The sequence below is a fragment of the Scylla paramamosain genome, chromosome 37, assembly GCF_035594125.1.
Source record: "Scylla paramamosain isolate STU-SP2022 chromosome 37, ASM3559412v1, whole genome shotgun sequence".
Taxonomy (NCBI): domain Eukaryota; kingdom Metazoa; phylum Arthropoda; class Malacostraca; order Decapoda; family Portunidae; genus Scylla; species Scylla paramamosain.
The window spans coordinates 15,199,810-15,222,309 of record NC_087187.1 but is presented as its reverse complement, the minus strand read 5'-3'; the positions used below and the strand labels follow the sequence as shown (position 1 = coordinate 15,222,309).

The following is a 22,500-nucleotide window of genomic DNA, read 5'->3' as shown; positions in this document are numbered from 1 at the left end:
GTTAGCAGTTTTGTTCTCTGTCTGTGTCTCTCATGTATATATCTTGCTTAGAATATACAAAAAAACTGTGTGTGTGTGTGTGTGTGTGTGTGTGTGTGTGTGTGTGTGTGTGTGTGTGTGTGTGTGTTGTTCTTAACTAATTACAATTTTATATGATTGAGTCAACCTTGTAATGTTCTGTCTTTTAAAGTTAATTTGTCATATTCATCTTTAAAGCCATGAATGCTCCATATGTGTGTGTGTGTGTGTGTGTGTGTGTGTGTGTGTGTGTGTGTGTGTGTGTGTGTGTGTGTGTGTGTGTTATGCCTGGTTTGGTTCTGCTATTACACATCCACAAGAGATTATTTTAATTTCTATTTCAGCTGAACAAAAAAAAAAAAAAATAATATTGTAACTTTTGTATTAGTTGTGTTTTTGTCAGTAAAGAACAATGATGATGACAACAACAACAACAACAACAACAACAACAACAACAACTACTACTACTACTACTACTACTACTACTACTACTACTACTACTACTCACATATCTATATGTGTTAGCGTTGATCATACTGTTTGATGCAGCCTCCCTGAAGATTCTTGGCTCATTTCTCGACAACCTGAAGGCTTTCCTGGTGGCAGATTGTGCTGCATTACAATCAACACATCATCAATATTGTCCTTTATTTTCAACTTCTTTTTATTACCAGATCTGTCATGTCACTAATTATTTCTTGTAATCTATCAACTTCTATCAAGTACTTTCAAGCTCTTCTACATTTCCTCATAATTTCATATTTTCCAAGCCTCCTTTACTTTCCCTATTTATTTATCCATCTGTTTATTCCTGTCCTTTTATTTCCTCCATCCATGCTCCATTCCTCTCATTCTCCTCTTGTCCTCTTCTTCACACACTCCATCACTCTATCCTCTATCTATTTCCATCCTTGAATGTTCTAATTTTCTTTCTCTCTTCTTGTCTCCCTCACCTACTCCATCCTCCATTTATTTCCATCCATGCATGTTTAAATCTTACTCCCTTCCTATCCTCTCTCTCACACACTTCAACGCTCCATCTTTCATTTGTTTCCATCCTTGCATGTTCAAATTCTCTCATTAACCCCTTATCCCTTCCCTCACATACTCCATCACTCCATTCTTGCTTGCTCTTATTCTCTTATTCTCTTCTCATCCTTTCCCTAACAAGTTCCAACACCCTCACACTTCAATGGAGGTCAAACTCTCAAACCCATAGCTTTCAACACCCATCCTGCACATTCCAAACAGTCACACATCCCTCCTGACTGCCAAACACTGTCACACATCCCTCCTGCCTCCCAAACACTATCACACATCCCTCCTCCCTCCCAAACACTATCACACATCCCTCCTACCTCCCACAGAAGGGTTCCACATCCCCTACTACAGTGCCAAGCATTCCTGGAAGTCCTATCTTGTCTTCAAATGTTCTGTAGTGCATGGTCTGGATCCCACTGAGGTACACATGGCATTTCTGCTCTGTCATGTCCAGCAGCTGCTCTCGAACCTGTGTAGAAAGAGATGGTGTTGTACTTTTTCCTGTGATGGATGTGAAGCTGGTGTTTCCAAGGGAAGTTTTCTTTGCAGTGTTGTGAGTGCAAGGAAATGAAGCTGAAGGTTAGGTTTACTTGGGTGTCTGATATCCTAAGACTTTTGGTAATAGCAGTTGGTGACAGTAGGAGCAGTGCTGGATTAATAGTCTGTCCATCTATATGACTGGTTGCCAATCCCACATGAGGTGGTCCAGACAAAGCACCACATACTCATATACCTATCATTAAGTAGTAGTAGTAGTGGTAGTGGTAATGGTAATGGTGGTAGTGATGGTGGTAGTAGTAGTGGTAGTAGTAGTAGTAGTAGTAGTAGTAGTAGTAGTAGTAGTAGTAGTAGTAGTAGTAGTAGTAGTAGTAGTAGAAGTAGTAGTAGTAGAAGTAGTAGCAGTAATAGTAGTAGTAGTAGAAGTAGTAGTAGTTAATGATATAACGCCCAACTCTTCATCTCTTTCATCTAATTCTGTACACCATAAAAAAATTAACCAGAGAAAATGCAGTTTGAATTGTGTGGCCTCTCTCTCTCTCTCTCTCTCCCTCACCTGTGCAGGGTCAGCAATATCAATGACAGGCGACGTCATCCCGTCCAGGTAGAGCACACCAATGACAGGAGACGTGCCTCGTATTTCAATGTGCTGCACCTCCCACCTCTGTATGATGTCCAGGGTCACTCGCTGCCTCTCGTTAACGGCCCGAGGGGTGCTTCTCCTGGTGAACTTTGTGTGGAAGTCCTTCATAGCAAGAGTAAAGTCTGTTGTAGCTGTAAGAGAGATGTGTTGGCTTGAAATGTAAGGAATAATGCTTCTCTTTGTATGGATAAATTCTTTTGTAGCTATGAGAAAGAAGTTGACTTTGTAAGGCTATTTCTTTTTCCTAGCTGTAAGAAAGATGTAAGAAAGACACCTGCCAAAACAATAATTACTCCCAGTGAGGTCTAAAGCACTGTTCAGGGGCTACTGTGAGCTTATCATTAAACCCAGCTGTGACCTCACTGAACGTTTCCCTTTGTGTCTCACAATACAAGGGGGCAGTCACAGCCTGCCCTCTAAAAACAACTCTCTTCCTCCACACAAAACTACAAGCACCTAATAACACACACACACCCTTCACTCAAAAATTTTAAAATCATCATGGCGACTCCTACACCAGCCACGGAGTCCCCATCTGGGAAGGAGACCATAAATGTCCCCAGGTCGGACTGCCTTTCTGACGACGACCCTTAGTGTCTCGACACCCCCCTCAACTTTTTCTTCATTAACTTCTGCAACATTCGTGGTCTAAGATCTAATTTTCAATCTGTAGAACACCACCTCTCCTCTTCTAAACTTCATCTTCTTTTCCTCACTGAAACTCAGGTGTCTGAGGCAACTGACAGTAGCCCGTTTTCTGTTCCCTCCTACTTTCTCTATCCTCATTTTCGATCCAAAGCTGGATGCTGCGTTTATGTGCGCAATGACTTAACCTGCTCTCGTGCCCACGCTCATGAATCTTCCTTGTTTTCCACCATCTGGCTATGACTACAGAGTCACTCTCAAACTAAATTTATCTGTGCTGTATACCTCTCACCTAACTCCTCCGACTAAAACAAATCCTTTGACTACTTAACTTCCAAAGTGGAGCACATTCTGACCCTCTTCCCTTTTGCAGAAATTTCCATTCTTGGAGACTTCAATGTTCACCACCAGCTTTGGCTTTCCTCTCCCTTCACTGACCATCCTGGTGAACTAGCCTGCAACTTTGCTATCCTCCATGACCTAGAGCAATTGGTGCAACACCCTACTGGTATTCCTGACCGTCTTTGAGATACGCCCAACATTCTTGACCTTTTCCTGACCTCTAATCCTTCTGCTCATGCTGTCACCCTTTCTTCTCCGTTGAGCTCCTCCGATCACAATCTCATATCTTTATCTTGTCCTGTCATTCCAGTCCCTCCTCAAGATCCCCCTAAGTGAAGGTGCCTCTGGCAATTTGCCCCTGCTAGTTGGGGGGACCTGAGGAGGTATTTTGCTGATTTTCCTTGGAATGACTACTGCTTCTGTGTCAGAGACCCGTCTTTGTGTGCCGAGCACATAACAGAGGTGATAGTGTCTGGCATGGAGGCGTACATTCCTTACTCTTTTTCTCGTCCTAAACCTTCTAAACCTTGGTTTAACACAGCTTGTTCTTGTGCTATACATGATAGAGAGGTGGCCCACAAAGGTACTCAAGCCATCACCAGAATCTCATGCACTTTATATTTCTGCCTGGAACCATGCCAAGTCTGTTCTCCAACTAGCCAAAAACTCCTTCATTAACAGAAAATGTCAAAACCTTTCAAGATCTAACTCCCCTCGTGACTTCTGGCATCTAGCCAAAAATATCTCCAATAACTTTGCTTCTTCTTTCCCTCCTCTATTTCAACCAGATGGCACCACTGCTATCACATCTATTTCTAAAGCTGAAGTCTTCACTCAAACCTTTGCTAGAGACTCTACCTTGGACGATTCTGGGCTTGTTCCTTCCTCTCCTCCACCCTCTGACTACTTCATGCCACCTATTAAAATTCTTTGCAATGATGTTTTCCATGCCCTTGCTGGCGTAAACCCTCAGAAGGTTTATGGAGCTGATGGGGTCCCTCCTATTGTTCTCCGAAACTGTGCCTCCGTGCTTTCACCTTGCCTAGTCAAACTCTTTCAGCTCTGTCTGTCAACATCTACCTTTCCTTCTTGCTGGAAGTTTGCCTACATTCAACCTGTTCTTAAAAAGGGTGACCGTTCTAATCCCTTAAACTACCGTCCTATTGCTTTACTTTCCTGCCTATCTAAAGTTTTTGAATCTATCCTCAACAGGAAGATTCTTAAACATCTATCACTTCACAACCTTTTATCTGATTGCCAGTATGGGCTCCATCAAGGCCACTCTACTGGTGAACTTCTGGCTTTCCTTACTGAGTCTTGGTCATCCTCTTTTAGAGATTTTGGTGAAACTTTTGCTGTTGCCTTGGACATATCAAAAGCTTCTGATAGAGTCTGGCACAAAGCTTTGATATCTAAACTACCCTCCTACAGTTTCTATCCTTCTCTCTGTAACTTCATCTCAAATTTCCTTTCTGACCATTCTATTGCTGCTGCGGTAGACGGTCACTGTTCTTCCCCTAAATCTATTAATAGTGGTGTTCCTCAGGATTCTGTCCTGTCACCCACTCTCTTCTTATTATTCATTAATGATCTTCTAAACCAAACTTCTTGTCCTGTCCACTCCTACGCTGATGATACCACCCTGCACTTTTCCACATCTTTTCATAGACATCCAACCCTTCAGGAGGTAAACATTTCACGCAGGGAAGCCACAGAACACTTGACTTCTGATATTTCTAAAATTTCTGATTGGGGCAGAGCAAACTTGGTACTGTTCAATGCCTTCAAAACTCAATTCCTCCATCTATCAACTCGACACAACCTTCCAGACAACTATCTCCTCTTCTTCAATGACACTCAACTGTCCCCCTCTTCTACACTGAACATCCTCGGTCTGTCCTTTACTTATAATCTTAACTGGAAACTTCATATCTCATCTCTAGCTAAAACAGCTTCTATGAAGTTAGGCATTCTGAAATGTCTCCACCAGTTTTTCTCACCCCCCCAGCTGCTAACTCTGTACAAGGGCCTTATCCGTCCATGTATGGAGTATGCTTCACATGTCTGGGTGGGTTCCACTCATACTGCTCTTCTAGACAGGGTGGAATCAAAAGCTTTTTGTCTCATCAACTCCTCTCCTCTAACTGACTGTCTTCAGCCTCTCTCTCACCACCACAATGTTGCATATCTAGCTGTCTTCTACCGCTATTTTCATGCTAACTGCTCTTCTGATCTTGCTAGCTGCATGCCTCCCCTCCTCCCGCGGCCTCGCTGCACAAGACTTTCTTCTTTCTCTCACCCCTATTCTTTCCACCTCTCTAATGCAAGAGTTAACCATTATTCTCAATCATTCATCCCTTTCTCTGGTAAACTCTGGAACTCCCTGCCTGCTTCTGTATTTCCACCTTCCTTTGACTTGAATTCCTTCAAGATGGAGGTTTCAAGACACTTATTCATCAATTTCTGACCATTGCTTTGACCCTTTTATGGCAAAATATGCCCACTTCAGTGGGCATATTCTTTTATTGGATTTTTGTTGCCCTTGGCCAGTGTCCTTCCTACATATGAAAAAAAAAAATTCTGGTGTAGCTGAAAAAAAGATGCTACTGACTTCAAAGGCACAGAATGCTTCTCTCTGTGAATAACAACAACAACAACAACAACAACAACAATAATAATCATAATAATAATAATAATAATGATAATAATAATAATAATAATAATAATGATAATAACAGTAACAATAACAACCTCTAGTCTGGAACCGTATCTCTAAATAGGCAGGTGTTCCCTTCTTCAGTTCAAATTCTTGCCACTGCATAACTTCAAACTGTGGAAGATAAGTAAAACACTAGAGACACACACACACACACACACACACACACACACACACACACACACACACACACACACACATACACACACACACACATACATACAGATAGGGAGGTCATGTATAGATTAAATCAAATAAATCATGTCTATCATTTACGTACAAAAAAAAAAAATAATAAAGCTTATACTTCTACTTTTCTCAGAAGCTTCCCAGCTTTTCAAAATGCAAATGAGCAACAAAATAAATCATGTCAATCACTTATACAAAGAAAAAAAAAGATTACATTTTTATTTTTTATTCTTAAAACTTCTCAAAATAAAGACAAGCAATGTGAAAAAACTCATCAAGACATGGAATAAGTAGTGGTTGTCTGTCTTACTTTGCTGTCTGGATCTCCATTGGCTGCCAGCATCACAAGCATCTGCTCACCAACCTGAACTGATAGAGAGTAGGTCCCATCATGTGGTGGATGTAGGTACCCTGTGCAGGAAGATCATGAGGTTGTATGTTTGAGTGTCACCTTTGTATTCCTTCTTAAGCATTAGAAAGAACTAAAAATATTATGCTTGCATGTCGGTACATCACCTTTGTATTCTTTCTTTACCATTAAAAAGAACTGAAAATATTATGGTTGCATGTCTGTGTCACCTCTGCATTCTTTCTTCACCATTAAAAAGAACAAAAAATATTATGCTTGTATGTCTGTGTATTACCTTTGTATCCCTTCTTCAGCATTAAAAAGAACTGAAAATATTATGGTTGAATGTCTGTGTGTGTGTGTGTCTGTGTGTGTGTGTGTGTGTGTGTGTGTGTGTGTGTGTGTGTGTGTGTGTGTGTGTGTGTGTGTGTGTGTGTCACTTTTATATTTCTTCTTCATCATCATGAAGATTAAATATATTATCTTTCTTACAGGCAAAACAAGACTTGCACTGAGTTCTGAGAGAACACACACTAACTCAGATGCACACAATACCATCAGGAAGAACTAATACATCACTTATCTTGCATTGAGTCATAAGAGAACACAGACACACACTCCCTCTGTCACTATAACACACATAAGCAGGAGTCCCACCTTTCAGAGTGCCCACAGTATCCCGGGTCACCTCAATGGGAAACTTGAGCTCAGCATCTTGAGGGACAAAAGCCTTGTAGCCAGCATGGGAGGGAGACAGGGCTGCCCAGCTTGTCTCCTCCAGGAAGTTGGACTCAAAGTATTCCCCTTGGTACAGCTCAACAAGTAACCCGCGCTCACCTGCACATGGAAAGGATGAAGTGTGTGTGTGTGTGTGTGTGTGTGTGTGTGTGTGTGTGTGTGTGTGTGTGTGTGTGTGTGTGTGTGTGTGTGTGTGTGTGTGTGTGTGTGTGTGTGTGTGTGTGTGATTGTAGTGATAGTTTAGCAGGCTCCAGTGTGGTTTTCAAGACAACTTGTGATTTTCTTGATAGTTAAACAAGGCTAGTGATAATTTAACAGATTCCAGCACAAGTTATAAGGGTTTTCATGTGTGTTTTCATGATTCTAGTAATACTTCAACAGATTTTGCATCATTTGGTAAAAAAAAAAAAAAATGAGAACTTGACCAATCCTCTCTGTGGCCTGTGAAAACAACCCTAATGAATGGACAGCATTTCAGAATACAGGAGGTCCTTGAGTTAAGATGGAGTTCAGTTCCTATGCCATGTCATAAACTAGTTTTGAGTGTAGGTCTGAACCAGCCTAAATAGTAAGTACCTACAGTAAGTCATGACAGAACACCCTCAAAAACCCCAATAACTTCCAATAGAGTCTGTTAAATTACTACTGCCCTTCTTAATCTACCATCAGAATTATAAAATACTTGAAAAAAAAATCTTACACTAGAGCCTTTTACACTAGCAATCCGCCCCCATGAAAAACCTAAATAACTTACACTAGAGCCTTTCAAACTACCACTGTGTCCCCTTGAAGAACCTAAATAACTTACACTAAAGCCTTTTAAACTACCACTGTCCATCCTTAAAAAACCTAAATAACTTACACTAGAACCTTTCAAACTACCACTGTGCCCCCTTGAAAAACCTAAATAACTTACACTAAAGCCTTTTAAACTACCACTGTCCATTCTTGAAAAACCTAAATAACTTACTCAAGATTTTTTAAACATAACTACTGTACCTGTAAAGAAAACATATGAAGGACATACAGTAAATAAAAATAATGAAATAAATCAGTAAAAAAAAAAAAAGGGGGGGGGGGAGAAGAACTGCCTGCATCGCACCCCCAAAGCAGCAGAAATTGAGATCACTGTAAACTGAGGACTCCCTGTACAGTGATGACCAGCAAGACAGTGAACTGACCTGAGCCGGCCGAGGTCTTCCCTTGGGCTGGAGTGAGGCACCAGATTTCCTCATCAGTGATGTCCTGGATGGCACACTGAGCACCCCCCACCAACACCTGTGGCATAAACCTCATTATTCACAGCACTCTTCTTGTATGGGTCAAAGCCAAGAACATCACACCTCATTACTCATGGCACTCCCACAGGGGCATTGCAATACAGAAACACAGGGTAGTGAAGGAGTAGCCAACACCACTGTTGCTGTACCTTGGTCTGCTCCTTGTATGGGTCAAAGCCAACACCATCAATAGTGACCAGCGTGCCACCCTGAGAGGACCCCCTGGCAGGACTCACATTGTGCACACCTGCATGGAGACACACCACGTCACTCCACTAGCCACTCCACACTGCACTACTACATACACACTTCTTTTGCTGTTTGCCTAGAGTGAGGGGTTGGTGTCATGGACAAGTCTCCTTCAGTTGTTTTTTTTTTGTCCCTTGCATCTACATAAACACTCATGCTGATTGTGTGTGTGTGTGTGTGTGTGTGTGTGTGTGTGTGTGTGTGTGTGTGTGTGTGTGTGTGTGTGTGTGTGTGTGTGTGTGTGCGTGCGTGTCTACCTAGTTGTATTGTCCAGGGCACGTACCAAAGCTCATTTTGTCTTGTCTCCATAACCATATTTATGCAGTTTCTCTTTAAACATATGTACATTGTTTACCACAACCACCTCTTCCTTCAAATCATTCCAGATTTCAATAGTTCAATATGAGAAGCTGTATTCTTTGATGTTGCTCTAAGATTCACTCTTCTTTATTTTCTTCCCATGCCGCCTCATCTGTCTCTCTTCCTCCTCCATCTGTAGTACCAAGTAATTTCTGTCTATTCTTTCTATATTGTTTACTATTACTAATTTGTACATTGTAATCAGGTCTCCTCTTTCTCTTCTCTCTTGTAGTGTTGGTAATCCCATCTCTTCAAGTCTTTCTTCATAGCTTAAGTCTTTCAATTATGGTACCAAATTTGTCGCTATCCTCTGTGTTCTTTCCAGTTTCTGTATATCTTTTTTTTTCTATGCGCAGCCTAAACTACTGCTGCATGTTCTAATTTAGGTTGTATCATGCTTGCTATAATTTTCCTCATAATTTCTTTATCTAAATAGTTAAACACCACCCTAATGTCTTAACAAGCTGTTTGTAGAGCCAAATATTGTTTATGTGGCTTTCAGATGATAGTGTGTCCTGAATCATTACTCCCAAATCTTTTCTTCATTACTTTTTGTTATTATTTCTCCTCCCATTTTGTAATTCCATGAAGGTCTCTTTTTACTTTTTCTTATTTCTAACACATGGAAACTAGAATTTAATGCTAGAAAGCATTAAATTCTAGTTTCCATCTTTGGCTTCATGCATGTATCTTGTCAATATCCTTTTGTAACTCCCTGCAGTCATTTTCATCCTTTATTATTTCCATTATTTTTCCATCATCAACCAAAAGGTTTATATAACTATTTAGATCCTCTGTCATATCATTTACATATATTTGAAACATAATAGGTGCCAACACAGGTCCTTGCGGTACCCCACTTGTCACTTTGTGCCAACTTGAATTATTGTCTCTAATTACTGTTGTCACTTCCCTCCCTTGTAAATAATCCTTCATCCATATCCATGTTGCTCCCTTTAGCCCTCCTCCATTCTCTGATTTCCATGTAAGACTTTTGTGGGGAACTTTATCAAATGCTTTTTAGAGATCCAGGTGTACCGCACAAACCCATCAGTCCCTCTCTTGCACTCCATGTATTACTCTTGTATAGAAGCTCAGTAGATTTGTGACACAGGATCTTCCTTTCCTGAATCCAAATTGCTTTTCTGTAATTATCTTTTCATCTTCTAAATACTGCACCCATCTGTCTTTAATTACTATTTCACAAAGCTTGCTTACAAAGCTTGTTAAAGACACTGGTCTGTATTTTAATGGTTCCATTTTATTTCCCCCTTTGTATACTGGCACTATGTTAGCTCTTTTCCATTCCCTTGGTACTTTTCCTTCTCTCAACAAGCTGTTAATTATATCCCATATGGGTTCTTCCATTTGTTCTCTGCATTCTTTTAATATCCATCCTTTTTTTTTTTTATGTAGGAGGGGCACTGACCAAAGGCCAAAAAAATCCAATAAAAAAAAAATGCCCACTGAAATGCCAGTCCCATAAAAGGGTCAAAGCAGTAGTAAAAAATTGATGGATAAGTGTCTTGAAACCTCCCTCTTGAAGGAATTCAAGTCATAGGAAGGTGGAAATACAGAAGCAGGCAGGGAGTTCCAGTTTACCAGAGAAAGGGATGAATGATTGAGAATACTGGTTTACTCTTGTGTTAGGTGGACAGAATAGGGGTGAGAGAAAGAAGAAAGTCTTGTGCAGCAAGGCTGCAGGAGGAGGGGAGGCATGCAGTTAGCAAGATCAGAGGAGCAGTTAGCGTGAAAATAGCGATAGAAGATAACAAGAGATGCAACATTGCAGCGGTGAGAGGCTGAAGACAGTCAATTAGAGGACAGGAGTTGATGAGACAAAAAGCTTTTGATTCCACCCTGTCTAGAAGAGCAGTATGAGTGGAACTCCCCCAGACATGTGAAGCATACTCTATACATGGACGGATAAGGGGGTGAGAAAAACTGGCAGAGACATGTCAGAATGTCTAACTTCATAGAAGCTGTTTTAGCTAGAGATGAGATGTGAAGTTTCCAGTTCAGATTATAAGTAAAGGACAGACCGAGGATGTTCAGTGTAGAAGAGGGGGGACAGTTGAGTGTCATTGAAGAAGAGGGGATAGTTGTCTGGAAAGTTGTGTCGAGTTGATAAATGGAGGAATTGAGTTTTTAAAGCATTGAACAATACCAAGTTTGCTCTGCCCCAATCAGAAATTTTAGAAAGCTCAGAAGACAAGCGTTCTGTGGCTCCCCTGCATGAAATGTTTACCTCTTGAAGGGTTGGATGTCTATGAAAAGACACGGAAAAGTGCAGGGTGGTATCATCAGCGTAGGAGTGGATAGGACAAGAAGTTTGATTTAGAAGATCATTAATGAATAATAAGAGAGTGGGTGGCAGGACAGAACTCTGAGGAACACCACTGTTAATAGATTTAGGAGAACAGTGACTGTCTACCACAGAAGCAATAGAACAGTCAGAAAGAAAACTTGAGATGAAGTTACAGAGAGAAGGAGAGAAGCCATAGGAGGGTAGTTTGGAAGGTTGTGAAGTGATAGATGTTTAAGAATCTTCCTGTTGAGGATAGATTCAAAAACTTTAGATAAGCAGGAAATTAAAGCAATAGGACGGTAGTTTGAGGGATTGGAACAGTCACCCTTTTTAGGAACAGGCTGAATGTAGGCAAATTTCCAGCAAGAAGGAAAGGTAGATGTTGACAGACAGAGCTGAAAGAGTTTGACTAGGCAAGGTGCAAGCACGGAGGCACAGTTTCGGAGAACAATAGGAGGGATCCCATCAGGTCCATAAGCCTTCCAAGGGTTTAGGCCAGCAAGGGCATGGAAAACATCATTGCAAAGAATTTTAATAGGTAGCATGAAGAAGTCAGAGGGTGGAGGAGAGGAAGGAACAACAAGTCTTGAATCGTCCAAGGTAGAGTTTTTAGCAAAGGTTTGGGCAAAGAGTTCAGCTTTAGAAACAGATGTGATAGCAGTGGTGCCCTTTGGTTGAAATAAAGGAGGGAAGGAAGAAGAAGCAAAGTTATTGGAGATATTTTTGGCTAGATGCCAGAAGTCACGAAGGGAGTTAGATCTTGAAAGGTTTTGACACTTTCTGTTAATGAAGGAATTTTTGGCTGGTTGGAGAACAAACTTGGCATGGTTCTGGGCAGAAATATAAAGTGCATGAGATTCTGGTGATGGAAGGCTTAAGTACCTTTTGTGGGCCACCTCTCTATCATGTATAACACGAGAACAAGCTGTGTTAAACCAAGGTTTGGAAGGTTTAGGTCGAGAAAAAGAGTGAGGAATGTACGCCTCCATGCCAGACGCTATCACCTCCGTTATGTGCTCAGCACACAAAGACAGGTCTCTGACATGGAAGCAGTAGTCTTTCAAAGGAAAATCAGCAAAATACCTCCTCAGGTCCCCCCAACTAGCAGAGGCAAAATGCCAGAGGCACCTTCGCTTAGGGGGATCCTGAGGTGGGATTGGAGCAATAGGACAAGATACAGATATGAGATTGTGATCGGAGGAGTCCAATGGAGAAGAAAGGGTGATAGTATAAGCAGAAGGATTAGAGGTCAGGAAAAGGTCAAGAATGTTGGGCATATCTCCAAGACGGTCAGGAGTACGAGTAGGGTGCTGCACCAATTGCTCTAGGTCATGGAGGATAGCAAAACTGTAGGCTAGTTCACCAGGATGGTCAGTGAAGGAAGAGGAAAGCCAAAGCTGGTGGTGAACATTGAAGTCTCCAAGAATGGAGATCTCTGCAAAAGGGAAGAGGGTCAGAATGTGCTTCACTTTGGAAGTTAAGTAGTCAAAGAATTTCTTATAGTCAGAGGAGTTAGGTGAAAGGTATAAAGCACAGACAAATTTAGTTTGAGAGTGACTCTGTAGTCGTAGCCAGATGGTGGAAAACTTGGAAGATTCAAGAGTGTGGGCACGAGAGCAGGTTAAGTCATTGCGCACATAAATACAACATCCAGCTTTGGATCGAAAATGAGGATAGAGAAAGTAGGAGGGAACAGAAAAGGGGCTACTGTCAGTTGCCTCAGACACCTGAGTTTCAGTGAGGAAAAGAATATGAGGATTAGAAGAGGAGAGGTGGGGTTCTACAGATTGAAAATTAGATCTTAGATCGCGAATGTTGCAGAAGTTAATGAAGAAAAAGTTGAGTGGGGGGGTGTGAAGACACTTAGTGTCGTTGACAGAAAGTCAGTCCGACCTGAGGACATTTATGGTCCCCTCCCCAGATGGGGACTCTGAGGCTGGTGTAGGAGTTGTCATGATAATTTTGAAATTTTTGAGGGAAGGGTATGTGTGTTATTAGGTGCTTGTAGTTTTGTGTGGAGGAAGAGAGTTGTCTTTAGAGGGCAGGCTGTGACTGCCCCCTTGTGTTGTGAGACACAAAGGGAAATGTTCAGTGAGGTCACAGCTGGGTTTAATGATAAGTTCACAGCACCCCCTGAACAGTGCTGCACACCTCACTGGGAGTAATTATCGTTAGTTGATCGTTACTTGATTGTTACTTGATCTCATCACATAGCTTTTCTAAAATCCAGCTCTTCCAGCATTTTCTTGATTTCTTGTCTCTTTACTTGTATCTCCTGTATTCCCTCATTCTGTGATACTACTTTCAATGTCATAAAATCAGTTTCCTTTGTAAATGCAGATTGAAAACTCTCATTCACTAGGTCACTCAACTCAGTAGTTTCATAAATTCTTCCTTCTCTTCTTAATTTGTTTATGTCATCCCTGTTTCGTTTTCCCATTTATGTAGCTGTAGAAGAGTTTGGGCTCTTCCTTGCATTTTCTTATTACCTCACTTTCAAAATTTCTTCCTTCTTTTCTTCTTATTATACCATATTCATTCCTTGCCTTTCTGTATTCTCCCCTAGCATTTGTGTTCAGTTTTCTCATAATTTTCCTCCATGCCCTGTCCTTTTTCTTTTTTGCTTCTACTCACCTGCCATTATACCATTCATGCTTCCAAATTTTCACTTTATAACTTGGCACAAACTGTTGCACCCTGTCTCTATACTTGCTCAAATGTATCTCATATTTTTCTTGCACTACTTTACCTTTAAATAGCTCTTTCCAGTTCTTTTTTCCATAAATTTTATTAGGTTCTGCAAAGTTTGCCTTAGCATAGTTCTGTCTCCCATTTCTAAATCGTTCATTCCTGTGCAGCACTTTTTCCTCCTATGGTACTATTTCTATTGTCACATGATCACTTCTTTCCAGTGGACTCAATGAATACTTGGTCTACTTTCTGGGATTTTTGTAAACACTAAGGTCCAGCTGTGATGGTTCTTCTCTGTATCTTGTAGGTTCATTCACCCACTGTCTGATTGTATTGACCATCATGGTATGCATGGTATGTTGATGATACCACCCTGCACTTTTTTACATCTTTTTGTAGACGTCCAACCCTTCAGAAAGCAAACAGTTAACAGAGGGATGCCACAGAACACCTGACTTCTGATGTCTAGAATTTTTGATTGGGGCAGAGCAAACTTGGTATTGTTCAATACCTCAAAAACTTAATTCCTCCATCTATCAACTCAACACAACATTCCAGACAACTATCCCCTCTTCTTCATTGACACTCAACTGTTCCCCTCTTCTATAGAACACTGAACATCCTCGGTCTGTCCTTTACTTATAATCTAAACTGGAAACTTCACATCTCATCTCTAGCTAAAACATCTTTTATGAAGTTAAGTGTTCTGAGACATCTCTGCCAGTTTTTCTCACCCCCCCCAGCTGCTAACTCTGTGGAAGGGCCTTATCTGTCTGTGTATGGAGTATATTTCACATGTCTGGGAGGGTTCCACTCATACCACTCTTCTAGACAGGGTAGAATCAAAAGCTCTTCATCTCATCATCTCTCCTGTAACTAACTGTCTTCAGTCTCTCAGTGCTGCAATGTTGCATCTCTTGTTATCTTCTATCACTATTTTCATGCTAACTGCTCTTCTGATAACTTCTCTTTCTTCTCTAACTGCATGTCTCCCTCCTACCATGGCCTCGCTGCACAAGACTCTCTTCTTTCTCTCACCCCTACTCTGTCCACCTCTCTACTGCAGTAGAGTCAGTCAGTCATTCATCCCTTTCTCTGATAAACTCTGGAACTTCCTGCCTGCTTCTGTATTTCCACCTTCCTATGACTTGAACTCCTTCAAGAGGGAGGTTTCAAGACACCTATCCTTCAATTCTTGACTACCACTTCTGACCATATTTGGGGACTGGCATCTCAGTGGGCTTTTCTTTTATTGGATTTTTGTTGCCCTTGGCTGGTGTCCCTCCTACATAAAAAATAAATAAATAAGTAAATATATAAAAAATAAGTTCTTCACTCCATGACCTGACATTTTCTTTCACTTCCATCTCCTCCAGTTTAATTCCTTTAGTGTTGAAGCTGCCTACTAAGAGCACTTTGTTACTTTTTCTTATCATTTCCTCTATGCTATTTCTTGTTTCTAGTTTTATAGTTTTATATCTATTGGTCTCCCATGCATTAGTTTTCGGTGGTATGTACATCACAGTAACTTTCCTTTTTTTTACTTCATTTGATCCTAATCACAACACTCAAAGTTTCTGCCATTTCATCACCATATTCAACTTCCTCAATAACAATATCCTCTTTTACCAATATCATTGCTCCTCCTTCTCCCTTTCCTTTTCTGTCTCTCCTCCATGCACTATAACCTTCCTTTGCAAATCCCAACTCTATTTCCTCTTTTAGTTTGTTTTCCATTAAACACACCACATCTGATTATTGTTCTTTAGGTAGTCTTTAAGTTCCAATAGGCTCAACACCAAACCATCTATATTAGTATACATAATCTTTAAACTTCTGCTTGGTGATCTTGTGTGGCATCTTTGTGGCACCATTTCCTCACTTTCATGTCCAGAACTTTCCAAATGAATCTCCTCGCTTGTTCTTGTGTTCTCTCCTTGTTTTTTGACTGGGCCTCTACTCTCAACTCTTTCAGTTTACTTCTCTCTCCTTTGTTCATGTCTCATTTTTATCCACATTTCCTTCATTTCTTCTACTTTTACCAATTTTCCTGTTCTTTGCAAGACGTGTTTTGCTGCTGTTTGTGACATGAATCTTATTTTCATTGGTCTTGTTCCATTTTTGTTGTACTTTCCAATCCTGTAAACCTCTTCAATTTGTTCAACTATCTCCTCTCCTTCCTCTGCCACTTCTGCTATAATCTCCTTAACCCTCTTTGCCTCTTTTTTTTTTTTCTCTGTAGCTATTTTCATGAGTAGGTTCTTCTCCTTGGCCTCAAATACCATCACATTCATCTTTCTCTGTACCATGTCTCTCACAAGATTACTTTTTTTCCTTTATTATCTTAATCACTTGCTTTTCCATGTCCTTATTGTGTTCCTGTTGCTGTTGCCTTATTATCTCCTCCATATCTGCCTTTTGTTGTTGTTCTCTCTCTTCTTTTCAACTTTTGACTTCTGCTGTCACTACTCTTTCACTTTCCCATCCTTAATCTCTCTCTCTCTCTCTCTTGTAAAGCTTTCTTTAACTCCTTGTTCTCTTCCTTGAGTTTCTTGATTTCTTTATAGTACTTCTTGTTTAAGTCACTATTTTTATCATCTCTTCTCTCAGTTCTTTGTTTTCCTTTCTTTTTCCATCTTCCTCTTCTTCATCTCTATTATATCACTGGATATCATTTTTACATTGTCACCACCCACCTCTCTCTCTCTCTCTTCCTTCCATGTCTTTATTATCACTGCTAAGTTACGTATTTCTTCTTGTATTTTGATATTTTCTTCAATTTTCCACATTTGTTTATTTGTATGAGCTACACTGAGGTCTTCTTCCTTGAAACCCTCAAAAATATTTGCCATTTCCAATTACATCTTCCTTCTTGATATTCCCTGATAAGACAATGTTTACCCGTACACTACTCTCACAATCACCTTTTCGGCCACTTCCCAATTTACACTTCACTTCCCCTGCACTCACACATCACACAATTCCCTATTATGGAGACAGGACTCAAGCTCAGCTCCCCTGTACAACCAAAACCTTGGTAACTCCTTGGAGCTGCTGTGGATGTGTCCAATTAGCTGGGCGGCACAGTGTGTGTGTGTGTGTGTGTGTGTGTGTGTGTGTGTGTGTGTGTGTGTGTGTGTGTGTGTGTGTGTGTGTGTGTGTGTGTGTGTGTGTGTGTGTGTGTGTGTGTGTGTGTGTGTGTGTGTGTGTGTTTGTACTAACAATACAGGGTGTCCCATAAATTAAGGTACATACCTCAGGATATGATAGTTCAAGTAATCCTGAGTCAAAAATACTCTATACACACACACGCTGTTTGCTTTATTTTGTGAGAAATTAACATGTAAGTTGTGTGTTGTGGGAGCTGCTTGTCTGGGATCAGTTTCCTGATGATGGATAGGTCATGGAGGCCCACAGGAATGGCCAGCAAGATCCCCTTAACCTAGCACCAATGGATTTCTTTCCTTTGGGGACTCATGAAATCCTTGGTGTACAAGAACAAATCATGTTACAGAGAGGAGCTGATTCACCCCACTGAGGAAGCAGCAGAGCAGATAAAGAAAGACAGGAGTAAAATGATGCACTTAGGCAGTCACTTGATTGACAAGGCTTACCATTTAAATGTCAAGATGATGACTGTCAAAGGGGATGACATTTGCAGTGAATTGCCATGTATGTTTTAAAAAGCAGCACTGAATAATCACTATATTGCTGTGTTACCTGCACATTTTCTTCAAACACATAAAAAAATTTAATCTGTCATTTGCTATTTCCTGTAAGGATTTGACTGCATACATTGTACACAAAAAACTATCACTTAATGCTGTGCAGCACCATGCGAGTACGTAATGAGCCACGTAATGAGCCAAGGAGGGAAGGAAGGAGACAGAGGCACACCCAGGCAAGCGGCTCCTGCAATTCACAACTTAGCTACACATTAATTTCTCACAAAATAAAGCAAAACACAGCATATGTGTATAGAGTATTTTCAGTTTAGAATTACTTGAACTATCATATCCCAAAGTGTGTACCTAAACTTGGAGGACACCATGTAAAAACTAAGAAAAACACAACAATCTACTACTAAAACACAGGGCATTATAAGCTTAATTCCTATACAGTTATTTCCAATAGTTAGGATAAAGTCACTGATCACATAAGGTAAGACTAGATCCACATGCATACATATGCAGGCACACTATATGTACACACCAGCATACGTGTGGAACTGGTACAGTCTGTCCTGGGAGTCCACATACATTCCTGTCTTGGTCACTTCAGATGCCCCTCTTCCAGTAACATAGACAGTGGCGTTCATGGGGCCAACCAGCTTAGCCTTGGAGCGACAAGTAACCTTCTCCCTTGTCAGTGTGTCATAGAGCTCCAGGTTCTCGTCCACTATATCACAGGGGACGCCTCCAACAAAGGCCCTGTTATGGGAGTTAAGGATGTGAGGTAAGGCTACAGCTTGAAATGTGCATTCCCTAATATCTCAGTGCCTTTTCTTTATTAACTGGCTCTAACGGTGTTTGGAGCTCCCCTGATTGAAGTGATAGTTTAAAAGGTTTTAGTGGATGTTATCAGGGTTTTCAAGGGCATTTTCATGATTCAAGTAATGGTTTAATAAGGTCAGTAATAGTTTAACAGACTTTAATGGATGTTACCAGGCTTTTCAAGGGTGTTTTCATGATCAAGTAGTGGTTTGATAAGGCTAGTGACAGTTTAACAGGTTCTAGTGGATGTTGTCAGGGTTTGCAAGGATGTTTTTGTGATTCAAATAATGGTTTAAAAAGGTTAATGATACTTTAACAGGTTTTAGCAGATGTTCTTATGGTTTGCAAGGGTGTTTTCATGATTCCAGTAACATATTAAGGAAGGACAGTGACTAATACTAAACTATAACTCCACAACACAACACATACTTGGTAAGAACATTCCCACTCTTAGCTTCACTGGAGACAGGATCAGTGTAGTCAAGCTTGTAGTGTTTGCTGGTGTGGAAATTGCCATGAAGATCCAAAAGAGAACCTGGCAGTGACCAACGAGGAGCTACTGTCTCAATATTAGGTGACCTTGCCCGGCCATACTAAGGAGAGAGTGAAACAATGCAAATGAGAGAAATGTGTAAAACTGGGAAAAGGAGATGTGTATGAGTGCAATACATGCTGTGGGTGCAAGGGGATGACCTCTAATAAATGGGAGAAGGGAATAGAGCACTGAAATGAATGAGAGAGAGAGAGAGAGAGAGAGAGAGAGAGAGAGAGAGAGAGAGAGAGAGAGAGAGAGAGAGAGAGAGAGAGAGAGAGAGAGAGAGAGAGAGAGAGAGAGAGAGAGAGAGAGAGAGAGAGAGAGAGAGAGAGAGAGAGAGAGAGAGAGGAGAATGAGAGAGCATGCAAGAACAGAAATAAATGAAGAGAATACTGAGAGAGAGAAAGAGATGAAAGAATGAGAGTTAGTGTACACAAAAATGAGAAAACATGCATAGACAAATATAAATGAAGGTCAGAATGATGTGAGAGAGAGAGAGGGATGAGAGGAGGAAGAGAAGAGATAAATGGGGAAACAAATGCTGAGAGAAAAAGAGATGAGAGAAGGAGAGAGCTGGTGTACAAATCTGGCTATTGTAGCTCCCCAAGCTGAATAAAAAGAGATACAAGTTAATGGTATTTTCAAAAGACACATACCACTTAGAGTTCAAAGAAGGGATGGATGCAGGAGATTAATTCATGTTTTACTATTTTTATTTTAGCTTAATGAAATGAAATTACTACAGCTTATCTGAATGAAGGAAAAATGTCTCTGGAAGGGATTGTTGGTGAGTAAATGGTTCACACACACACACACACACACACACACACACACACACACACACACACACACACACACACACACACACACACACACACACACACACACACACACACACACACACACACACACACACATGGACCTGATCACTTTATACAGCTAAAATATACATGTGACACAAATGTACAGGTTCTCTCTCTCTCTCTCTCTCTCTCTCTCTCTCTCTCTCTCTCTCTCTCTCTCTCCCAACCTACCAGTACAGTGTGTGAGGAGTCTGGCACACGCACCCCATCCACATACACAACAATGCTGTACACTCGGGGAGCCTTGGAGTCTGCACTGCGCCGCCTGAGGTGAAAGAGAACAAGAATGACAGAAAAAATAGTGGTTCATATTTACTGCACTTCCCTGCCATACACAGAAGTACAGTACAGATCAGCCTGGTTAGTGAGTGAATGCAGTTGGGTGCTGTTCAAGGATATACTTGATATGTTGTTGTGGAGTCTCCTTATACTTTGTTGTCCCTGTTTATCAGCTTCTGTGGATGTCTTTATTTACAATCTCTCTCTCTCTCTCTCTCTCTCTCTCTCTCTCTCTCTCTCTGCCCTTAAAAACTCTAGTCAACTCCCAGTGCCTTCCCAAACTCCCCACAGCCTTCCCAAACTCCCCACTGCCTTGCCAAACTCCCCATTGCCTTCCCAAACTCCCCACTGCCTTCCCAAACTCCCCATTGCCTTCCCAAACTCCCCACTGCTTTCCCAAACTCCCTATTGCCTTCCCAAACTCCCCATTGCCTTCTCAAACTCCCCATTGCCTTCTCAAACTCCTCATTGCCTTCTCAAACTCCCCACAGCCTTACTAAACTCCCCACTGCCTCCCCATACTCCCCACTACCTTTTAAGATTCTCCAGTAGAAGAAATAAATGAAAAGAATGTAAACATGAGAGTAGATGCCAAGATTACAATTACTAGGGACACAAAAGACAAGAAGAGAAAGAAGAGGTACTGTTTTTATTATTGGTGGTGGTGGTGGTGGTAGGGAAGGAGAAAAAACATAGGCAATGGTGCTTTAGAAGTACATACACTCTTACTACATTATTCACCATGTTAGCACAGTAATCTTATGTTATGACCCACCAGCCAGCAACTCACCCACTGGCGCAGGCAATCCTATCCTTGGTGGTCAGGTAGGTAATCACTCTGCATTCAATCTCCTCCTCCTCATTCACCAAGAACACCTGATTGCCTTGTAAGGGATTGAAGTAGCTGAATTGGTCCTCACTGAAGCCTGCAGGGGAGATTGTGCCTTAGTGGTGGCGGTGGTGGTGGTGGTGGTGGTGGTAGACAAGAAGAAAAATAATAAATACAGTTTTAGTGGTGGTGGTGGTGGTGGTAGTAGTGATAGAAACAGGAGTAGTAGTAGTAGTAGGAGTAGGAGGAGGCAGTAGACACCTGCCGAAACGATAATTACTCCTAGTGAGGTCTAAAGCACTGTTCAGGGGATGCTGTGAACTTATCATTAAACCCAGCTGTGACCTCACTGAACGTTTCCCTTTGTCTCACAACACAAGGGGGCAGTCACAGCCTGCCCTCTAAAGACAACTCTCTTCCTCCACACAAAACTACAAGCACCTAATAACACACACACCCTTCACTCAAAAAATTTTAAAATCATCATGGTGACTCCTACACCAGCCTCGGAGTCCCCATCTGGGGAGGAGACCATAAATGTCCCCAGGTCGGACTGCCTTTCTATCGACGACCCTAAGCGTTTTGACACCCCTCTCAACTTTTTCTTCATTAACTTCTGCAACATTCGCGGTCTAAGACCTAATTTTCAATCTGTAGAACACCACCTCTCCTCTTCTAAACCTCATCTTCTTTTCCTCACTGAAACTCAGGTGTCTGAGGCAACTGACAGTAGCCCCTTTTCTGTTGCCTCCTACTTTCTCTATCCTCGTTTTCGATCCAAAGTTGGATGCTGCGCTTATGTGCGCAATGACTTAACCTGCTCTCGTGCCCACGCTCTTGAATCTTCCGAGTTTTCCACCATCTGGCTACGACTACAGAGTCACTCTCATACTAAATTTATCTGTGCTGTATACCTCTCACCTAACTCCTCTGACTATAAGAAATTCTTTGACTACCTAACTTCCAAAGTGGAGCACATTCTGACCCTCTTCCCTTTTGCAGAGATCTCCATTCTTGGAGACTTCAATGTTCACCACCAGCTTTGGCTTTCCTCTCCCTTCACTGACCATCCTGGTGAACTCGCCTACAACTTTGCTATCCTCCATGACCTAGAGCAATTGGTGCAACATCCTACTCATATTCCTGACTGTCTTGGAGATATGCCCAACATTATTGACCTTTTCCTGACCTCTAATCCTTCTGCTTATGCTGTCACCCTTTCTTCTCCGTTGGGCTCCTCCGATCACAATCTCATGTCTTTATCTTGTCCTATTGCTCCAATCCCTCCTCAGGATCCCCCCTAAGCAAAGGTGCCTCTGGCATTTTGCCTCTGCTATTTGGGGGGACCTGAGGAGGTATTTTGCTGAAATTCCTTGGAATGACTACTGCTTCCGTGTCAGAGACCCGTCTTTGTGTGCTGAGTGCATAACAGAG

At 41.4% G+C, this 22,500-nt stretch overlaps 1 protein-coding gene across 7 annotated transcripts in view; it reads right to left on the bottom strand.

Annotated features, from left to right (window-relative positions):
• LOC135091517 (fibrocystin-L-like) overlaps positions 1 to 22,500 on the bottom strand; it is a 136,284-nt gene that overhangs the window by 101,474 nt on the left and 12,310 nt on the right. For 6 of the 7 annotated variants that reach the window (XM_063989241.1, XM_063989237.1, XM_063989235.1 and 3 more), the window contains 12 exons: positions 21,028 to 21,163; positions 20,130 to 20,223; positions 18,990 to 19,153; positions 18,280 to 18,497; positions 8,609 to 8,706; positions 8,361 to 8,457; positions 7,099 to 7,278; positions 6,403 to 6,503; positions 5,939 to 6,017; positions 2,114 to 2,331; positions 1,377 to 1,528; positions 527 to 614 (listed from right to left, as the gene is read on the bottom strand). In XM_063989241.1, coding sequence (XP_063845311.1) covers positions 527 to 614; positions 1,377 to 1,528; positions 2,114 to 2,331; positions 5,939 to 6,017; positions 6,403 to 6,503; positions 7,099 to 7,278; positions 8,361 to 8,457; positions 8,609 to 8,706; positions 18,280 to 18,385 — 1,119 coding nt within the window. In that variant the 5' untranslated portion in view covers positions 18,386 to 18,497; positions 18,990 to 19,153; positions 20,130 to 20,223; positions 21,028 to 21,163. The remainder of the gene's footprint in view (positions 1 to 526; positions 615 to 1,376; positions 1,529 to 2,113; positions 2,332 to 5,938; positions 6,018 to 6,402; positions 6,504 to 7,098; positions 7,279 to 8,360; positions 8,458 to 8,608; positions 8,707 to 18,279; positions 18,498 to 18,989; positions 19,154 to 20,129; positions 20,224 to 21,027; positions 21,164 to 22,500) is intronic. The other variant, XM_063989240.1, reaches the window with a different exon arrangement.